The 20698-nt window shown below is 48.5% G+C and overlaps 1 protein-coding gene and 1 pseudogene across 1 annotated transcript; both read right to left on the bottom strand.

Annotated features, from left to right (window-relative positions):
* Positions 1 to 599: 599 nt before the first annotated feature.
* On the bottom strand, positions 600 to 12638 carry LOC135534662 (centrosome-associated protein CEP250-like). The gene is made up of 6 exons (XM_064961584.1): positions 12579 to 12638; positions 4245 to 4347; positions 3693 to 4051; positions 3434 to 3493; positions 3129 to 3206; positions 600 to 2347 (listed from the first exon to the last, which is right to left on the bottom strand). Exons 1-6 carry the CDS (start codon positions 12636 to 12638, stop codon positions 2120 to 2122), a joined length of 888 nt encoding a protein of 295 aa, XP_064817656.1. The 3' UTR covers positions 600 to 2119.
* The window catches only part of LOC135534663 (trichohyalin-like), a 30290-nt pseudogene continuing 13761 nt past the window's right edge, over positions 4170 to 20698 (bottom strand).

The raw sequence follows: 20698 nt of genomic DNA on the forward strand, positions 1-20698 counted from the left end.
GGATTCTATATTCTGAACCTGTTCTCTAGAAGGATTCTATATTCTGAACCTGTTCTCTAGATGGATTCTATATTCTGAACCTGTTCTCTAGAAGGATTCTATATTCTGAACCTGTTCTCTAGATGGATTCTATATTCTGAACCTGTTCTCTAGAAGGATTCTATATTCTGAACCTGTTCTCTAGAATGATTCTATATTCTGAACCTGTTCTCTAGATGGATTCTATATTCTGAACCTGTTCTCTAGATGGATTCTATATTCTGAACCTGTTCTCTAGAAGGATTCTATATTCTGAACCTGTTCTCTAGAAGGATTCTATATTCTGAACCTGTTCTCTAGATGGAGTCTATATTCTGAACCTGTTCTCTAGAAGGATTCTATATTCTGAACCTGTTCTCTAGATGGATTCTATATTCTGAACCTGTTCTCTAGAAGGATTCTATATTCTGAACCTGTTCTCTAGATGGATTCTATATTCTGAACCTGTTCTCTAGAAGGATTCTATATTCTGAACCTGTTCTCTAAAAGGTATTTAAAGGGATGGCTGAAGACACATGTACTGAAAACCCTACTGTATGAAAACTCCACAAGAAAATCTGTCGCCCAGCAAGTGGGAGGGTTTTCAGCGGTTTAATTCAATGTATTCAGCGAGCTCAAAAGAAAAGCGCGTTACACACCTTCATAAGTCTGAATACCAACTACTGAAGTGGGTATGAGAGGCCTCCTAAGTCAGAATCGGGCTTTCATGAATTGGAAAAATATTCACTTCCTGAATTGACTACATTGAAAAGTGAATTGACCCCAACTCGGATTCAAACGCATAAAAGGTATATGATAACTACACTGAACAAAAATATAAACACAACATTTAAAGTTGTGCACAAATTAATTTACATCCCTGTTAGTGAGCATTTCTTCTTTGCCAAGATGATCCATCCACCTGACAGGTGTGGCATATCAAGAAGCTGATTTAACTGTGTGGCTCAGTCGGTAGAGCATGGCGCTTGCAACGCCAAGTGTCGTGGGTTCGATTCCCGCTGGGGCCACCCATATGTAAAAGTAGTGGCCCCAGCCGACTTGTAAGTCGCTTTGGACAAAAGCGTCTGCTAAATGGGATATATTATTATTATTATTATTTAACAGCAAGATCATTACACAGGTGCACCTTGTGCTAGGAACAATAAAAGGCCACTCTAAAATGTGCAGTTTTGTCACACAACACAATGCCACAGATGTCTCAAGTTTTGAAGGAGGGTGCAATTGGAATGCTGACAGCAGGAATGTCCACCAGAGCTGTTGCCAGATAATTGAATGTTAATTTCTCTACCATAAGCCACCTCCAATGTCATTTTAGAGAATATGGCGATACGTCCAGCCAGCCTCACAACCGCAGACCCCGTGTAACCATGCCAGCCCAGGAGGTCCACATCCAGCTTCTTCACCTGTGGGATCGTTTGAGACCAGCCATCCAGACAGCTGATGAAACTGAGGAGTATTTCTGTCTGTAATAAAGCCCTTTTGTGGGGAAAAACTCATTCTGATTAGTTGGGCCTATGCCCTCCCAGGCCCACCCATGGCTGTGCCCCTGCCCAGTCATGTTAAATCCATAGATTAGGGCCTAATGAATTTATTTCAATTGAGTAAATATGAAGTGGAACTCAGTACAATTGTTGATATTGTTGCATGTTATGTTTATATCTTTGTTCATTATACATAGGTTGAGTCCCAAATGGCACCCTATTCCAGATATAGTGCACTACTTTAGACCCAAATGGCACCCTATTCCTGATACAGTGCACTACTTTAGACCCAAATGGCACCCTATTCCAGATATAGTGCACTACTTTAGACCCAAATGGCACCCTATTCCAGATATAGTGCACTACTTTAGACCCAAATGGCACCCCATTCCAGATACAGTGCACTACTTTAGACCCAAATGGCACCCTATTCCAGATATAGTGCACTACTTTAGACCCAAATGGCACCCTATTTCAGATATAGTGCACTACTTTTGACCCAAATGGCACCCTATTTCAGATATAGTGCACTACTTTTGACCAGAGCCCTGGAAGACAATAGTGTGCCATTTCGGAGGCAAACATTCTGTGCTTCATCTTCAACTCTGACTGAGAGACAATCTCATCTCCTCCTCCCTGACACTCCTATCCAATCGGTGTGTCTCTGACTCCAGCACAGAGGGGATTGGTTGCTGTGAGACCAACACCAGAGAATCAGTCAAGTCTTGGCGAAGAGACACCAGCCATTGGTTGTTCCTGGAGGAGTGTTGGATAAACTCCAGCCTCTCCCGGTGGTCGAGGACGAGTGTCAGCTGTAGGTAGTGTACCTGCGAGGTTAGGGAACATTCAACATTAATATAAAGGTGTATCGTTCAATCACCTTGATAAATGATGATTAAATAAGCTTGACAAATCATAGTATACATCTGAAATGACACTGTATTCCCTCACCGGCCCGTGATCAATAGTTATGATTTATAACGATCAGACACCGTGATCAATAGTTATGATTTATACTGATCAGACACCATGATCAATAGTTATGATCTATAACGATCATAAACCGTGATCAATAGTTATGATCTATAACGATTAGACACCGTGATCAATAGTTATGATTTATAACAATCAGACACCGTGATCAATAGTTATGATTTATAACAATCAGACACTGATCAGACACTGTGATCAATAGATATGGTCTATAACAATCAGACACTGATCAGACACTGTGATCAATAGATATGGTCTATAACAATCAGACACTGATCAGACACTGTGATCAATAGATATGGTCTATAACAATCAGACACTGATCAGACACTGTGATCAATAGATATGGTCCTCTGCGTGATTCAGAGTTCAAAGCTACAGAACTGTAATAGTCCCGTGGCCCAGTGACCGTGCACCTAACCCAAAATACACTCTGTGTACACGGCTTCTCTTCTTTTGAACGGTTGGAGAAATCTCTTCAGGGAGACACGCTGAGAATTTAACAAATATGAAAGCAATGGTTCAATATTGTAGAACACTGTTGTGAACTCTGATGTGCCCTTAAGGGAATTGGATACAGATTGGGACACAGTCACGGTGCCCACAGTAACCTACCTGGTTCTCTAGCTCCTTCACCTTGGTCCTAAGGACTCCCAACTCCTCTGTTTCCAGACCAACCAAGCCCCTGGACTCCTACAGAACAGAAAGGAGTTAACGCTGTCTAAATTCAGCACATTTCAGTCCCCCCCCGAGTAATCCTCTGTGCAGATTTGCCACTCACATAATTACTGAAGTTATTTGGGATGCAAAGTGATTTGTAGATGAGTTATTTGGTGCAGTCCAACTGCACTGTAGTAGCCCATTGAGTTGTAGCTGCTAGTGACATGACCCAAGTAGTTAGTAGACGGTTGATGACCAACCTGAGCTCTGTCTCTGAGGCTGCTGGAGGACAACCCATCACGTGATGATCCTCTCTCCGTCTTTAACACAAACCACATCAGAAGTATCATTCTAAATAGTAAGGTAACTGTTCTGAATGAACCAAGTCTGGGACTAGAAAACAGGCAAATGTGAGGGCGCCTCCTTTCTAGTCGGGATCCGAAATCAGGTGAATGGATGATTAACTTAACCTTTAGTTGTGCAGGTAAAGAAGGTAGAAAACAAGGAGGATCAGTGTACCTGTGTCAGCATCTCTCTGAGGTGTTTCCTCTCAGTCTTCAGTCTGTCAGTGCGTTGTTCCAGCAGTGTGTTCCTCCTCTGTAGCCGTCTATGGTCTATCTCTAGCTGGGCCACGGCCCTCTGCAGGACAGACAGACGTTCCTGGACCAGGGGGTCCATCTCTATCTGGGCCACGGCCCTCTGCAGGACAGACAGACAGTCTTTTACACCAGGGTCCATCTCTAGCTGGGCCACGGCGCTCTGCAGGACAGACAGACGTTCCTGGACCAGGGGGTCCATCTCTATCTGGGCCACGGCGCTCTGCAGGACAGACAGACGTTCCTGGACCAGGGGTCCATCTCTATCTGGGCCACGGCGCTCTGCAGGACAGACAGACGTTCATGGACCAGGGGGTCCATCTCTATCTGGGCCACGGCCCTCTGCAGGACAGACAGACGTTCCTGGACCACAGGGTCCATCTCTATCTGGGCCACGGCCCTCTGCAGGACAGACAGTCTTTTACAACAGGGTCCATCTCTATCTGGGCCACGGCCCTCTGCAGGACAGACAGACGATCCTGGACCACAGGGTCCATCTCTATCTGGGCCACGGCCCTCTGCAGGACAGACAGACGTTCCTGGACCACAGGGTCCATCTCTATCTGGGCCACAGCCCTCTGCAGGACAGACAGTCTTTTACAACAGGGTTGTGTACTGAACTGTACAGCACTACTGTCTCCTGTATGGGCAGACTGTCTTCTGTCTTCTTACTGTCTTCTGACAGGTACTCACCAGACAGACACCGAATTGCTGCTCACAACTGGAAAACTGTCCCTTAGGGGGTTATAATGTCCATTGGGGGTTATAACATGTTTTGGGGGTTATAACATGTCTTGGGTGGTTATAACATGTTTTGGGGGTTATAACATGTCTTGGGGGGTTATAACATGTCCTGGGTGGTTATAACATGTCTTGGGGGGTTATAACATTTCTTGATGAGGGTAGTTATAACAGCTGACATGTTAACACATATGCCCCGGTCTAAAAGCAGTGCACTATATAGGGGATGAGGTGTAATTTGTAAAGTAGTGTCTGGTCCAGTCCCTTGATCAGCTCACATCCTTTACCTACAGACACCAGACCACATCCTTTACCTACAGACACCAGACCACATCCTTTACCTACAGACACCAGGCCACATCCTTTACCTACAGACACCAGACCACATCCTTTACCTACAGACACCAGACCACATCCTTTACCTATAGACACCAGACCACATCCTTTACCTACAGACACCAGACCACATCCTTTACCTACAGACACCAGGCCACATCCTTTACCTACAGACACCAGACCACATCCTTTACCTACAGACACCAGACCACATCCTTTACCTATAGACACCAGACCACATCCTTTACCTACAGACACCAGACCACATCCTTTACCTATAGACACCAGACCACATCCTTTACCTACAGACACCAGACCACATCCTTTACATACAGACACCAGACCACATCCTTTACCTACAGACACCAGACCACATCCTTTACATACAGACACCAGACCACATCCTTTACCTACAGACACCAGACCACATCCTTTACCTACAGACACCAGACCACATCCTTTACCTACAGACACCAGACCACATCCTTTACCTACAGACACCAGACCACATCCTTTACATACAGACACCAGACCACATCCTTTACCTACAGACACCAGACCACATCCTTTACCTACAGACACCAGACCACATCCTTTACCTACAGACACCAGACCACATCCTTTACCTACAGACACCAGACCACATCCTTTACCTACAGACACCAGACCACATCCTTTACCTATAGACACCAGACCACATCCTTTACCTACAGACACCAGACCACATCCTTTACCTACAGACACCAGACCACATCCTTTACCTACAGACACCAGACCACATCCTTTACCTACAGACACCAGACCATATCCTTTACCTACAGACACCAGACCACATCCTTTACCTACAGACACCAGACCACATCCTTTACCTACAGACACCAGACCACATCCTTTACATACAGACACCAGACCACATCCTTTACCTATAGACACCAGCTCACATCCTTTACCTACAGACACCAGACCACATCCTTCACCAACAGACACCAGACCACATCCTTTACCTACAGACACCAGACCACATCCTTTACCTATAGACACCAGACCACATCCTTTACCTACAGACACCAGACCACATCCTTTACCTACAGACACCAGACCACATCCTTTACCTACAGACACCAGACCACATCCTTTACCTATAGACACCAGACCACATCCTTTACCTACAGACACCAGACCACATCCTTTACCTATAGACACCAGACCACATCCTTTACCTACAGACACCAGACCACATCCTTTACCTACAGACACCAGACCACATCCTTTACCTACAGACACCAGACCACATCCTTTACCTACAGACACCAGACCACATCCTTTACCTACAGACACCAGACTACATCCTTTACCTATAGACACCAGACCACATCCTTTACCTATAGACACCAGACCACATCCTTTACCTACAGACACCAGACCACATCCTTTACCTATAGACACCAGACCACATCCTTTACCTACAGACACCAGACCACATCCTTTACCTACAGACACCAGACCACATCATTTACCTACAGACACCAGACCACATCCTTTACCTACAGACACCAGACCACATCCTTTACCTACAGACACCAGACCACATCCTTTACCTATAGACACCAGACCACATCCTTTACCTATAGACACCAGACCACATCCTTTACCTACAGACACCAGACCACATCATTTACCTACAGACACCAGACCACATCCTTTACCTACAGACACCAGACCACATCCTTTACCTACAGACACCAGACCACATCCTTTACCTATAGACACCAGACCACATCCTTTACCTACAGACACCAGACCACATCCTTCACCAACAGACACCAGACCACATCCTTTACCTATAGACACCAGACCATATCCTTTACCTATAGACACCAGACCACATCCTTTACCTATAGACACCAGACCACATCCTTTACCTATAGACACCAGACCACATCCTTTACCTACAGACACCAGACCACATCCTTCACCAACAGACACCAGACCACATCCTTTACCTACAGACACCAGACCACATCCTTTACCTATAGACACCAGACCATATCCTTTACCTACAGACACCAGACCACATCCTTTACCTACAGACACCAGACCACATCCTTTACCTACAGACACCAGACCACATCCTTTACCTACAGACACCAGGCCACATCCTTTACCTACAGACACCAGACCACATCCTTTACCTACAGACACCAGACCACATCCTTTACCTACAGACACCAGACCATATCCTTTACCTACAGACACCAGACCACATCCTTTACCTACAGACACCAGACCACATCCTTTACCTACAGACACCAGACCACATCCTGTTGACCAGGACCCCATGGCACCCTATTCCCTATATAGTGCACTACTGTTGACCAGCGCCCTGTGGAACCCTATTCCCTATATAGTGCACTACTGTTGACCAGCGCCCTGTGGAACCCTATTCCCTATTTATATAGTGCACTACTGTTGACCAGCGCCCTGTGGCACCCTATTCCCTATTTATATAGTGCACTACTGTTGACCAGCGCCCTGTGGAACCCTATTCCCTATTTATATAGTGCACTACTGTTGACCAGAGCCCTGTGGCACCCTATTCCCTATTTATATAGTGCACTACTGTTGACCAGCGCCCTGTGGAACCCTATTCCCTATTTATATAGTGCACTACTGTTGACCAGAGCCCTATGGCACCCTATTCCCTATTTATATAGTGCACTACTGTTGACCAGGACCCTATGGCACCCTATTCCCTATTTATATAGTGCACTACTGTTGACCAGGGCCCTGTGGCACCCTATTCCCTATTTATATAGTGCACTACTGTTGACCAGGGCCCTGTGGCACCCTATTCCCTATATAGTGCACTACTGTTGACCAGGGCCCTGTGGCACCCTATTCCCTATATAGTGCACTACTGTTGACCAGAGCCCTATGGAACCCTATTCCCTATATAACGTAGGAAATGCTGCTAGCTAGCTAGCCAACAGCTAGCCAACCTCTACCGAATTGAACTCCAACTACCCGGTCAACATTCCGCGTCGCTCCACAGGTAGTATCACATTTTCATTTCACTTCATTACAGTACAACGGTTTGATTTGTTTGATCGTAGCTAGCCAGCTACATAGCCGTCTTTGTATCTAAGACAATTGTGTAGTCTAGAGCGATTTTCTAGGTTAGCTGGCCAGCTATTGTCGTTCTTTTAACGTAGCTAGCCAGCTAGCCCCCGAATAGCAGCACTGTAGTAACTATTACAGTACAACGGTTTGTTTTGTTTGATCGTAGCTAGCTAGCTACATAGCCGTCTTTGTATCTAAGACAATTGTGTAGCCTAGAGCGATTTTCTAGGTTAGCTGGCCAGCTATTGTCGTTCTTTTAACGTAGCTAGCCAGCTAGCCCCCGAATAGCAGCACTGTAGTAACTATTACAGTACAACGGTTTGTTTTGTTTGATCGTAGCTAGCTAGCTACATAGCCGTCTTTGTATCTAAGACAATTGTGTAGCCTAGAGCGATTTTCTAGGTTAGCTAGCCAGCTATTGTCGTTCTTTTAAGGTAACGTAGGCAATCAACCTGCTAGCTAGCCAGCTAGCCCCGAATAGCAGCACTGTAGAAACTATTACACTCGACGGAACGACTTGATTAGTGTAGTATCAACATCGCAGCCACTACCAGCTAGCCTACTCCAGCAGTACTGTATCATTTCAATCATTTTAGTCAATAAGATTCTTGCTACGTAAGCTTAACTTTCTGAACATTCGAGACGTGTAGTCCACTTGTCATTCCAATCTCCTTTGCATTAGCGTAGCCTCTTCTGTACCCTGTCAACTATGTGTCTATCTATCCCTGTTCTCTCCTCTCTGCACAGACCATACAAACGCTCCACACCGCGTGGCCGCGGCCACCCTAATCTGGTGGTCCCAGCGCGCACGACCCACGTGGAGTTCCTGGTCTCCGGTAGCCTCTGGAACTGCCGATCTGCGGCCAACAAGGCAGAGTTCATCTCAGCCTATGCCTCCCTCCAGTCCCTCGACTTCCTGGCACTGACGGAAACATGGATCACCACAGATAACACTGCTACTCCTACTGCTCTCTCTTCGTCCGCCCACGTGTTCTCGCACACCCCGAGAGCTTCTGGTCAGCGGGGTGGTGGCACCGGGATCCTCATTCTCTCCCAAGTGGTCATTCTCTCTCCCTCCCCTTACCCATCTATCTATCGCCTCCTTTGAATTCCATGCTGTCACAGTTACCAGCCCTTTCAAGCTTAACATCCTTATCATTTATCGCCCTCCAGGTTCCCTCGGAGAGTTCATCAATGAGCTTGATGCCTTGATAAGCTCCTTTCCTGAGGACGGCTCACCTCTCACAGTCCTGGGCGACTTTAACCTCCCCACGTCTACCTTTGACTCATTCCTCTCTGCCTCCTTCTTTCCACTCCTCTCCTCTTTTGACCTCACCCTCTCACCTTCCCCCTACTCACAAGGCAGGCAATACGCTCGACCTCATCTTTACTAGATGCTGTTCTTCCACTAACCTCATTGCAACTCCCCTCCAAGTCTCCGACCACTACCTTGTATCCTTTTCCCTCTCGCTCTCATCCAACACTTCCCACACTGCCCCTACTCGGATGGTATCGCGCCGTCCCAACCTTCGCTCCCTCTCCCCGCTACTCTCTCCTCTTCCATCCTATCATCTCTTCCCTCTGCTCATACCTTCTCCAACCTTTCTCCTGATTCTGCCTCCTCAACCCTCCTCTCTTCCCTTTCTGCATCCTTTGACTCTCTATGTCCCCTATCCTCCAGGCCGGCTCGGTCCTCCCCTCCCGCTCCGTGGCTCGATGACTCATTGCGAGCTCACAGAACAGAGCTCCGGGCAGCCGAGCGGAAATGGAGGAAAACTCGCCTCCCTGCGGACCTGGCATCCTTTCACTCCCTCCTCTCTACATTTTCCTCCTCTGTCTCTGCTGCTAAAGCCACTTTCTACCACTCTAAATTCCAAGCATCTGCCTCTAACCCTAGGAAGCTCTTTGCCACCTTCTCCTCCCTCCTGAATCCTCCTCCCCCTCCCCCCCTCCTCCCTCTCTGCAGATGACTTCGTCAACCATTTTGAAAAGAAGGTCGACGACATCCGATCCTCGTTTGCTAAGTCAAACGACACCGCTGGTTCTGCTCACACTGCCCTACCCTGTGCTCTGACCTCTTTCTCCCTCTCTCTCCAGATGAAATCTCGCTTCTTGTGACGGCCGGCCGCCCAACAACCTGCCCGCTTGACCCTATCCCCTCCTCTCTTCTCCAGACCATTTCCGGAGACCTTCTCCCTTACCTCACCTCGCTCATCAACTCATCCCTGACCGCTGGCTACGTCCCTTCTGTCTTCAAGAGAGCGAGAGTTGCACCCCTTCTGAAAAAACCTACACTCGATCCCTCCGATGTCAACAACTACAGACCAGTATCCCTTCTTTCTTTTCTCTCCAAAACTCTTGAACGTGCCGTCCTTGGCCAGCTCTCCCGCTATCTCTCTCAGAATGACCTTCTTGATCCAAATCAGTCAGGTTTCAAGACTAGTCATTCAACTGAGACTGCTCTTCTCTGTATCACGGAGGCGCTCCGCACTGCTAAAGCTAACTCTCTCTCCTCTGCTCTCATCCTTCTAGACCTATCGGCTGCCTTCGATACTGTGAACCATCAGATCCTCCTCTCCACCCTCTCCGAGTTGGGCATCTCCGGCGCGGCCCACGCTTGGATTGCGTCCTACCTGACAGGTCGCTCCTACCAGGTGGCGTGGCGAGAATCTGTCTCCTCGCCACGCGCTCTCACCACTGGTGTCCCCCAGGGCTCTGTTCTAGGCCCTCTCCTATTCTCGCTATACACCAAGTCACTTGGCTCTGTCATAACCTCACATGGTCTCTCCTATCATTGCTATGCAGACGACACACAATTAATCTTCTCCTTTCCCCTTCTGATGACCAGGTGGCGAATCGCATCTCTGCATGTCTGGCAGACATATCAGTGTGGATGACCGATCACCACCTCAAGCTGAACCTCGGCAAGACGGAGCTGCTCTTCCTCCCGGGGAAGGACTGCCCGTTCCATGATCTCGCCATCACGGTTGACAACTCCATTGTGTCCTCCTTCCAGAGCGCTAAGAACCTTGGCGTGATCCTGGACAACACCCTGTCGTTCTCAACCAACATCATGGCGGTGGCCCGTTCCTGTAGGTTCATGCTCTACAACATCCGCAGAGTACGACCCTGCCTCACACAGGAAGCGGCGCAGGTCCTAATCCAAGCACTTGTCATCTCCCGTCTGGATTACTGCAACTCGCTGTTGGCTGGGCTCCCTGCCTGTGCCATTAAACCCCTACAACTCATCCAGAACGCCGCAGCCCGTCTGGTGTTCAACCTTCCCAAGTTCTCTCACGTCACCCCGCTCCTCCGCTCTCTCCACTGGCTTCCAGTTGAAGCTCGCATCCGCTACAAGACCATGGTGCTTGCCTACGGAGCTGTGAGGGGAACGGCACCGCAGTACCTCCAGGCTCTGATCAGGCCCTACACCCAAGCAAGGGCACTGCGTTCATCCACCTCTGGCCTGCTCGCCTCCCTACCATTGAGGAAGTACAGTTCCCGCTCAGCCCAGTCAAAACTGTTCGCTGCTCTGGCCCCCCAATGGTGGAACAAACTCCCTCACGACGCCAGGACAGCGGAGTCAATCACCACCTTCCGGAGACACCTGAAACCCCACCTCTTCAAGGAATACCTAGGATAAGATAAGTAATCCTTCTCACCACCCCCCCTTAATGATTTAGATGCACTATTGTAAAGTGGCTGTTCCACTGGATGTCAGAAGGTGAATTCACCAATTTGTAAGTCGCTCTGGATAAGAGCGTCTGCTAAATGACTTAAATGTAAATGTAAATGTAAATGTATAGTGCACTACTGTTGACCAGAGCCCTATGGCACCCTATTCCCTATATAGTGCACTACTGTTGACCAGCGCCCTGTGGAACCCTATTCCCTATATAGTGCACTACTGTTGACCAGAGCCCTATGGCACCCTATTCCCTATTTATATAGTGCACTACTGTTGACCAGAGCCCTATGGCACCCTATTCCCTATTTATATAGTGCACTACTGTTGACCAGGACCCTATGGCACCCTATTCCCTATTTATATAGTGCACTACTGTTGACCAGGACCCTATGGCACCCTATTCCCTATTTATATAGTGCACTACTGTTGACCAGAGCCCTATGGCACCCTATTCCCTATTTATATAGTGCACTACTGTTGACCAGAGCCCTATGGCACCCTATTCCCTATATAGTGCACTACTGTTGACCAGGACCCTATGGCACCCTATTCCCTATATAGTGCACTACTGTTGACCAGAGCCCTATGGCACCCTATTCCCTATTTATATAGTGCACTACTGTTGACCAGCGCCCTGTGGAACCCTATTCCCTATATAGTGCACTACTAGTGACCAGCGCCCTGTGGAACCCTATTCCCTATATAGTGCACTACTAGTGACCAGCGCCCTGTGGAACCCTATTCCCTATTTATATAGTGCACTACTGTTGACCAGCGCCCTGTGGAACCCTATTCCCTATTTATATAGTGCACTACTGTTGACCAGAGCGCTATGGCACCCTATTCCCTGTATAGTGCACTACTAGTGACCAGGGTCCATAGGGGTCATTTGGGGCGCAGCTAATAGAGAGGAGTTGTACTAACCTCAGATCCCGCCCCTCTGCTTTGCTCCTGTTGGTGGGCTCTGTCCCGGTAGCCAATCATGGTAGCCTCAGTCTTCTCCAGGGCAGCTGTGACACGGTCTCTGTCCTTACCGAGTTCCTCTACTCTTTCTCTCAGGGTGTAAAGCTCTGTCTCTCTCTGTCTCAACAATCTAAGACTCTCCTGGCCCTCCTCTTCTCTCTGTCTCAACAGTCTCTCCCTTTCCTCTGTGTCCAGGAGCTGGGAGGACACTCTCTTCCTCAGAGTATCTACCTCGTCCTGAAGCCAGACCTCTCTTCCTGGACCCTCCCGACTCCTTTCTCCTCTCTTCTGGTCTGTCGCCTCCCTTTGTTCCCCAGGCTCTCTCAGTCTCCTCTGTTCATCTGTCTCTTCTTTCTCCACACTCTGCAGTTTCACTTCCTCTGTGTCTCTCTTCCTCTCCTCCAGTTTATCTTTCTCCTCTCTGTAAGCTTTCTCTCTCACCCTCTCCAGCTCCGTCTCCCTCTCTCTCACCCTCTCCAGCTCTGTCTCCCTCTCTCCACCCTCTCCAGCTCTGTCTCCCTCTCTCTCAGCATGTCCGTGACTAACTCTACACGCCTCAGGCTCTCCTGCTCCCTTAGTTTCAGACTCTCCCTCCTCTCCTCCTCTTCCTGTCTCAACGTCTCCATCTTCCGCTGAAGCCTCTCGATCTCGCTCTTCTTCTCTTCTCTCACTCCCTCCATCTCTCCCTCCACCACTCTGATTCTCTCTCTGAGCTGTGTAACTGCCTTCTCAGCAGCCAGACATCTGAGCTCTGTCCCCTGTTCCTCCAGGACATCCAGTCTAGCCCTGGTGGTGGTCAGCTCAGCCTCTTTCTCTCCCAACACCTCCTCCATCTCCTTCTGTCTCCTGTCCTTCTCTCTCACTGCCTCCTCCATCTCCTCCTCTCTGTCTCTGAGCTTTCTCTCCACCTCCCTTTTCTCTTGCTCCACAGTCCTGGTCCTCCCTCGCAGCTCCTCCACCTCCCCCCGGGCAGCACGCAGGCTCTCCTCCCTGCTCTTCACCATCTCCTCTTTCCTCTCCTGCAGGAGGCTCCTTAGCCTCTCCCCCTCCCTGTGGCTCTCCTCCAGCAGCTGGTTCAGGGTAGCCATCTCCTGCATGGCTGTCTTCAGCCCCTCTCTCATCTTCTGGTTGTCCCCCTCCTTCTCCTGCACCTCCTTCCTGCTTCTCTCCCTGCTCCTGGTCATCTCTGCTCCCTGCTCCTTCAGGGTGGCCAGACTGAGGGCCCGCGCCTCCCTGCTCTCCTTCAACTCCTCCTCCATCCTTCTCAGTGAGGAGCCAGTCCTCTCCTTCTCTCTCTCTCTCTGAGAGTCTCATCTTTCAGGATCCCAGCCTCTCTCTCCTTCTTCCTGATCTCAGCTAAGAGGTGGTCTCTCTCCTCCTCCAGGGCTTTGACCTGAGCCCCCAGCCTCTCTACGCGACATCCTCTATCCTCCTGCAGGAGGCGTTGTCCTCTCTGCACCTCCTCTAGTCTGGACCTCAGTCTCTCTCCCTCCGTCTGCTCCTCTTTCAGCTGGGCACCCAACCATTCCCTCTCCTCCTTGTTCCTCCTCAATACGTCCTCCTGTCTCTCCCTCTCCTCCTCACTCCTTTTCAGTTCCTCCTTCTGTCTCTGTCTTTCTCCACCGCTCTCTACCGCTCTCACCCTAAAGTCCTCCTCCTCTCTCTCCTTCAGGAGCTGTGAGAGCCTTGCTACTTCTTTTATCCGTTCCTCCACTCTTTCTTTCAATTTCTTCACCTCCTCTTCCAGTCTCACGTTGTGCTGCTCTGTTTCCTGTGCCCGTTCTCTCTCCCTCTTCCTCTCCTCCTTTGCCAGGTGTAGTGCTTTATCCCTGTCTCTGCTCTGACTCCTCTCGGTCTCTAGTAAAGACTCCGTCTCTATCAGAAGGTCTGAGACGTGTTTCTCTGAGAGCTCTGACTGGTGCATTCTGTCTTTCAGATTTCTCAACTCTTCCTCTCTCTGCTGTAGCCTAGCCCCGGCCTTCTCTTCCTCCTCCCTCAGTTTCTCTACCTCCTCTTCTCTTTCCTCAGCTGAGCCATCTGTCTCTCCATCTTCCCCTCTAATGTCTGCTGCTCTCTCTTCCCCTCATCCCTCTCTTCTTCTAAGACAATCAACTTCACTCTCAAGACCTCAACCTCTCCTTCTCTCAGCTCCAGCTTTCCTCTCAGTCTCTCCTCTCGCTCCCTTCCCTCCGACTCCTTCCTCCTCTTTCTCAGACTCTCCTCCTGGCATCTTTCTCTCCCCTCTCTCTGAGCTGTGAGTTCTCTCTCCCGAGGCAAGCATTTTGTTCTCCAATAGTTCAGTTTTCTTCAGTTCTGCCTCCAGATTGTCTCTTTCTTCCTCCAGTGAGATCATTCTAGTTTTCAGTTCCTCTATATTCTCTAATCTCTCCATTCCATCTACCTCCTCCTTTTTCAGTTGTTCTGCTATCTTGTCACTCTCTCTTTCACCGCCTTTAGTTGTTCACTGTTATTCTTCTCTTTTTCAGTGAGCCTCTGATTCAGTCTCGCATTATCTCTCTCCCTCTCCTCTGCTCTCTCCCTCCATCTCTCTCCCTCCTCTGCTCTCTCCCTCCATCTCTCTACCTCTTCTGCTCCCTCCTCTGCTTTCTCCCTCCATCTCTCTACCTCTTCTGCTCCCTCCTCTGCTCTCTCCCTCCATCTCTCTCCCTCTGCTTTCTCTCTCCATCTCTCTCCCTCCTCTGCTTTCTCTCTCCATCTCTCCCCCTCCTCCTTCAGTTTTCTCTCTCTGTGTTGGTGGCTCTTGTGTTCTGCGGTTAGTCTCTCCAGCTCTGCGTCTCTCTTCTCCAACAGACACGACATCTCCTCCTTCTCCTTCTCCAATCCCTCCATCCTGTTCTTCACCTCCTGTACCTCTACGTCTTTCTGTGCCAGCTCTTCTTTCAATCTCTCCGCCCTCTCCCTCTCTTCTGCTTCTCTCTTTCCGTCTTCCTCTCTTCCTCTATCTCCTTGTCCCGGAGTTTGGTGTTGACCTCTTCTAAAGCCTGAAGGTTTCCCTTTAATATCTCAATGTCCTTCAACTCTTCCTCCAGAGAGACGACCATGGCTTTCAGCTCTGTCATCTCCTCCTCTCTCTTTCTCATCTCTCCTTCCCTTGTTCTCAGAACTTCTGCCACCTTCTCCATCTCTCTTCTTCTGTCTTTCAGTTGTTCACTCTCTTTATTCTCTGTTTCTTTAAACCTCTGACTCATTTCCACCATTTCCCTCTCCAGATTGTCTCTTTCTTCCTCCAGTGAGATTATTCTAGTTTTCAGCTCCTCTATCTCCTCTAATCTTTCCCTTCCCTCCGACTCCTTCCTCCTCTTTCTCAGACTCTCCTCCTGGCATCTTCTCTCTCCCTCTCTCTGAGCTGTGAGTTCTCTCTCTCCGAGGCAAACATTTTGTTCTCCAATAGTTCAGTTTTCTTCAGTTCTGCCTCCAGATTGTCTCTTTCTTCCTCCAGTGAGATCATTCTAGTTTTCAGTTCCTCTATATTCTCTAATCTCTCCATTCCATCTACCTCCTCCTTTTTCAGTTGTTCTGCTATCTTGTCACTCTCTCTTTTCACCGCCTTTAGTTGTTCACTGTTATTCTTCTCTTTTTCAGTGAGCCTCTGATTCAGTCTCGCATTATCTCTCTCCCTCTCCTCTGCTCTCTCCCTCCATCTCTCTCCCTCCTCTGCTTTCTCCCTCCATCTCTCTACCTCTTCTGCTCCCTCCTCTGCTTTCTCCCTCCATCTCTCTACCTCTTGTGCTCCCTCCTCTGCTCTCTCCCTCCATCTCTCTACCTCTTCTGCTCCCTCCTCTGCTTTCTCCCTCCATCTCTCTACCTCTTCTGCTCCCTCCTCTGCTCTCTCCCTCCATCTCTCCTCCCTCCTCTGCTTTCTCTCTCCATCTCTCCCCCTCCTCCTTCAGTTTTCTCTCTCTGTGTTTGTGGCTCTTGTGTTCTGCGGTTAGTCTCTCCAGCTCTGCGTCTCTCTTCTCCAACAAACACGACATCTCCTCCTTCTCCTTCTCCAATCCCTCCATCCTGTTCTTCATCGCCACCACCTCTCCATCTCTGTGCCCCAGCTCCGAGCTCAACGCCCATCCTCTCTCTCTGCCACCCTGCCCTCTCTTCTCTCCGTTCCTCCTCTTGTCTTGTCCCTTTCTCTGTTGTCTGATCTACCAGTAACTGCAGCCTTTCCAGGTCAGCCTGCCAGACCTCCCTCTCTCTGGCTCCTCTCTCTCTCCTCTCGCTCCTCCTGTTTCTCCTTCTCTGTCTGGCTCCTCCCTCTCTCCATCTCTCCCCTCAGACACTGGACCTCCCCTGGAAGATAGAGATATCAGGGACCAATACAACAAAGCCATGATGAGTTGAATAACTGTTGAAAATGAACACATACAAGATGTGGATAAATGGGCTGGTTCTGTGTAATTTGATGGGGTCTGGAGAACCCAACTCACAGAGAGGTAAATCTGTGGCACTTTTGTCAGATTTTCATTGTAGGCTACAGTAGGCTTAGATTCTGGAAGTAGGCTCCAAGACTTTCTGTCTTCCTGCCAAATGGAAATTGGTATTCATCTTTAAGGCAACAAGTGTCACTGCTCACCCTGCATCACATCCTTGGTCTGGAGCAGAGTGGTGACCTGGATCTGTAGCTGCCTACTCTCTACCTCCAGCCCTGAGACCTGCTGCTGGGTCTGGGTTAACTGGTGCTGCTGGGAGACCGTCAGGATCCTGGAGAGACAAATACAACTCGTACATACGGGGAGAAACCAGCAACGATACTACTACCACTACGATGCTACTACCACAAGGATGCTACTACCACAAGGATGCTACTACAACTACGATGCTACTACCACTACTACCACTACGATGCTACTACCACTACTACCACAAGGATGCTACTACAACTACGATGCTACTACCACTACTACCACAAGGATGCTACTACCACAAGGATGCTACTACAACTACGATGCACCTACCACTACTACCACAAGGTTACTACTACCACTACAATGCTACTACCACCACTACCACAAGGATACTACTACCACTACAATGCTACTACCACCACAAGGATAGTACTACCACTACGATGCTACTACCACTACTACCACAATGATGCTAATACGACTACGATGCTACTACCACTACGATGCTACTACCACTACGATGCTACCACCTACGATACTACTACCACTACGATACTACTACCACAAGGATACTACTACCACTACGATACTAGTACCACTACGATACTACTACCACCACTACCACCTACGATGCTACTACCACAAGGATGCTACTACCACTACGATGCTACTACCACAAGGATGCTACTACCACTACAATGCTACTACCACTACGATACTAGTACCACTACGATGCTACTCCACCACTACCACAAGGATACTACTACCACTACGATGCTACTACCACTACGACGCTACTACCACTACGAGGCTACTACCACTACGATGCTACTACCAGTACTACCACAACAATACTACTAGACTACGATGCTACTACCAGTAGTACCACAACAATACTACTAGACTACGATGCTACTACCACGACGATGCTACTTCCACAACAATACTACTACGACTACGATGCTACTCATTTCTACGATACTACTACCACTACGCTACTACTACCACTACGATACTACCACCACTACGCTACTACTACCACTACGCTTACTACTACCACTACGCTACTACTACCACTACGACGATACTACTACCACCACTATGATACTACTACCACCACTACGATACTACTACCACCACTACTATGATACTACTACCACCACTATGATACTACTACCACCACTACGATACTACTACCACCACTACTACGATACTACTACCACCACTACTAACGATACTACTATCACCACCACGATATGACACTACTACCACCACTACGATACTACTACCACTCACGACACTACTACCACTACGATGCGATACTACTACCACCATTATGATACTACTACCACCACTAACGATACTACTACCACAACTACTACGATACTACTACCACCACTATGATACTACTACCACCACTACGATACTACTACCACCACTACGATACTACTACCACCACTACTACGATACTACTACAACCACTCATGATACTACTACCACCACCACGATACTACTACCACCACCACGATACTACTACCACCACTACGATACTACTACCACCACTACGATACTACTACCACCACTACAATACTACTACCACCACCACAATACTACTACCACCACTACTGATACTACTACCACCACTACGATACTACAACCACCACTACGATACTACTACCACCACCAAGATACTACTACCACCACTCACGATACTACTACCACCACTACGATACTACTACCACCACTACGATACTACTGCCACCACTACGAAACGTCACTACTACTACCACCACTACGATACTACTACCACCACCACCACTACGATACTACTACCACCACTACGATACTACTACCACCACTATGATACTACTACCACCACTACGATACTACTACCACCACTACGATACTACAACCACCACTACGATACTACTGCCACCACTACGAAACGTCACTACTACTACCACTATGATACTACTACCACCACTACGATACTACTACCACCACCACGATACTACTACCACCACCACGATACGACTACAACTACGATACTACTATCACTACTACGATACTACTACCACCACCACGATACTACTACCACCACCACGATACGACTACCACCACTACGATACTACTACCACCACTACGATACTGACTACCACTACGATACTACTATCACTACTACCACCACTACGATACTACTACCACCACCACGATACTACTACCACCACCACGATACGACTACAACTGCGATACTACTATCACTACTTTGATACTACTACCACCACTACGATACTACTACCACCACTACGATACTACCACCACCACCACGATACGACTACCACTATGATACTACTACCACCACTACGATACCACTACCACTACGATAATACTACCACCACTACGATACCACTACCACTACGATACTACCACCACCACTACGATACTACTACCACCACTACGATACTACCACCACCACTACGAGACTACTACCACCACTACGAGACTACTACTACCACAACTACGATACCACTACCACCACGATACTACTACCACCACGATACGACTACCACTACGATACTACTACCACCACTACGATACTACCACCACCACTATGGGACTACTACCACCACTACTACGATACTACTACCATCACTACTACGATACTACTACCACAACTACGATACCACCACTACCACCACGATACTACTAGGAAAAACCTTGGATCACTGTTACTCTAACTTCCGCGACGCATATAAGGCCCTGCCCCGCCCCTTTCGGAAAAGCTGACCACGACTCCATTTTGCTGATCCCTGCCTACAGACAGAAACTGAAACAAGAAGCTCCTACGCTGAGGTCTGTCCAACGCTGGTCCGACTCAAGCTGACTCCACACTCCAAGACTGCTTCCATCACGTGGACTGGGACATGTTTCGTATATGCGTCAGATAACAACATTGACGAATATGCTGATTCGGTGTGCGAGTTCATTAGAACGTGCGTTGAAGATGTCGTTCCCATAGCAACGATTAAAACATTCCCTAACCAGAAACCGTGGATTGATGGCAGCATCTGCGTGAAACTGAAAGCGCGAACCACTGCTTTCAATCAGGGCAAGGTGTCTGGTAACATGACTGAATACAAACAGTGCAGCTATTCCTCCGTAAGGCTATCAAACAAGCTAAGCGTCAGTACAGAGACAAAGTAGAATCTCAATTCAACGGCTCAGACACAAGAGGCATGTGACAGGGTCTACAGTCAATCACGGACTACAGGAAGAAATCCAGCCCAGTCACGGACCAGGATGTCTTGCTCCCAGGCAGACTAAATAACTTTTTTGCCCGCTTAGAGGACAATACAGTGCCACTGACACTGCCCGGCAACGGAAAAATGTGGTCTCTCCTTCACTGCAGCCGAGGTGAGTAAAACATTTAAACGTGCTAAC

This window comes from Oncorhynchus masou, unplaced genomic scaffold (genome assembly GCF_036934945.1).
Source record: "Oncorhynchus masou masou isolate Uvic2021 unplaced genomic scaffold, UVic_Omas_1.1 unplaced_scaffold_3762, whole genome shotgun sequence".
Taxonomy (NCBI): Eukaryota; Metazoa; Chordata; class Actinopteri; order Salmoniformes; family Salmonidae; genus Oncorhynchus; species Oncorhynchus masou.

What these genes read in the sequence shown, in the direction of transcription:
- LOC135534662 (XM_064961584.1), bottom strand. Translation starts at nt 12,638, where the DNA reads ATGATTGGCTACCGGGACAGAGCCCACCAACAGGAGCAAAGCAGAGGG. An exon ending in GCAGAGGGGCGGGATCTGAG is followed by an intron (nt 4,348 to 12,578) that starts GTTAGTACAACT and finishes TCTGTCCTGCAG; the next exon opens with AGGGCTGTGGCCCAGATAGA. An exon ending in GGACCCTGTGGTCCAGGATC is followed by an intron (nt 4,052 to 4,244) that starts GTCTGTCTGTCC and finishes TCTGTCCTGCAG; the next exon opens with AGCGCCGTGGCCCAGATAGA.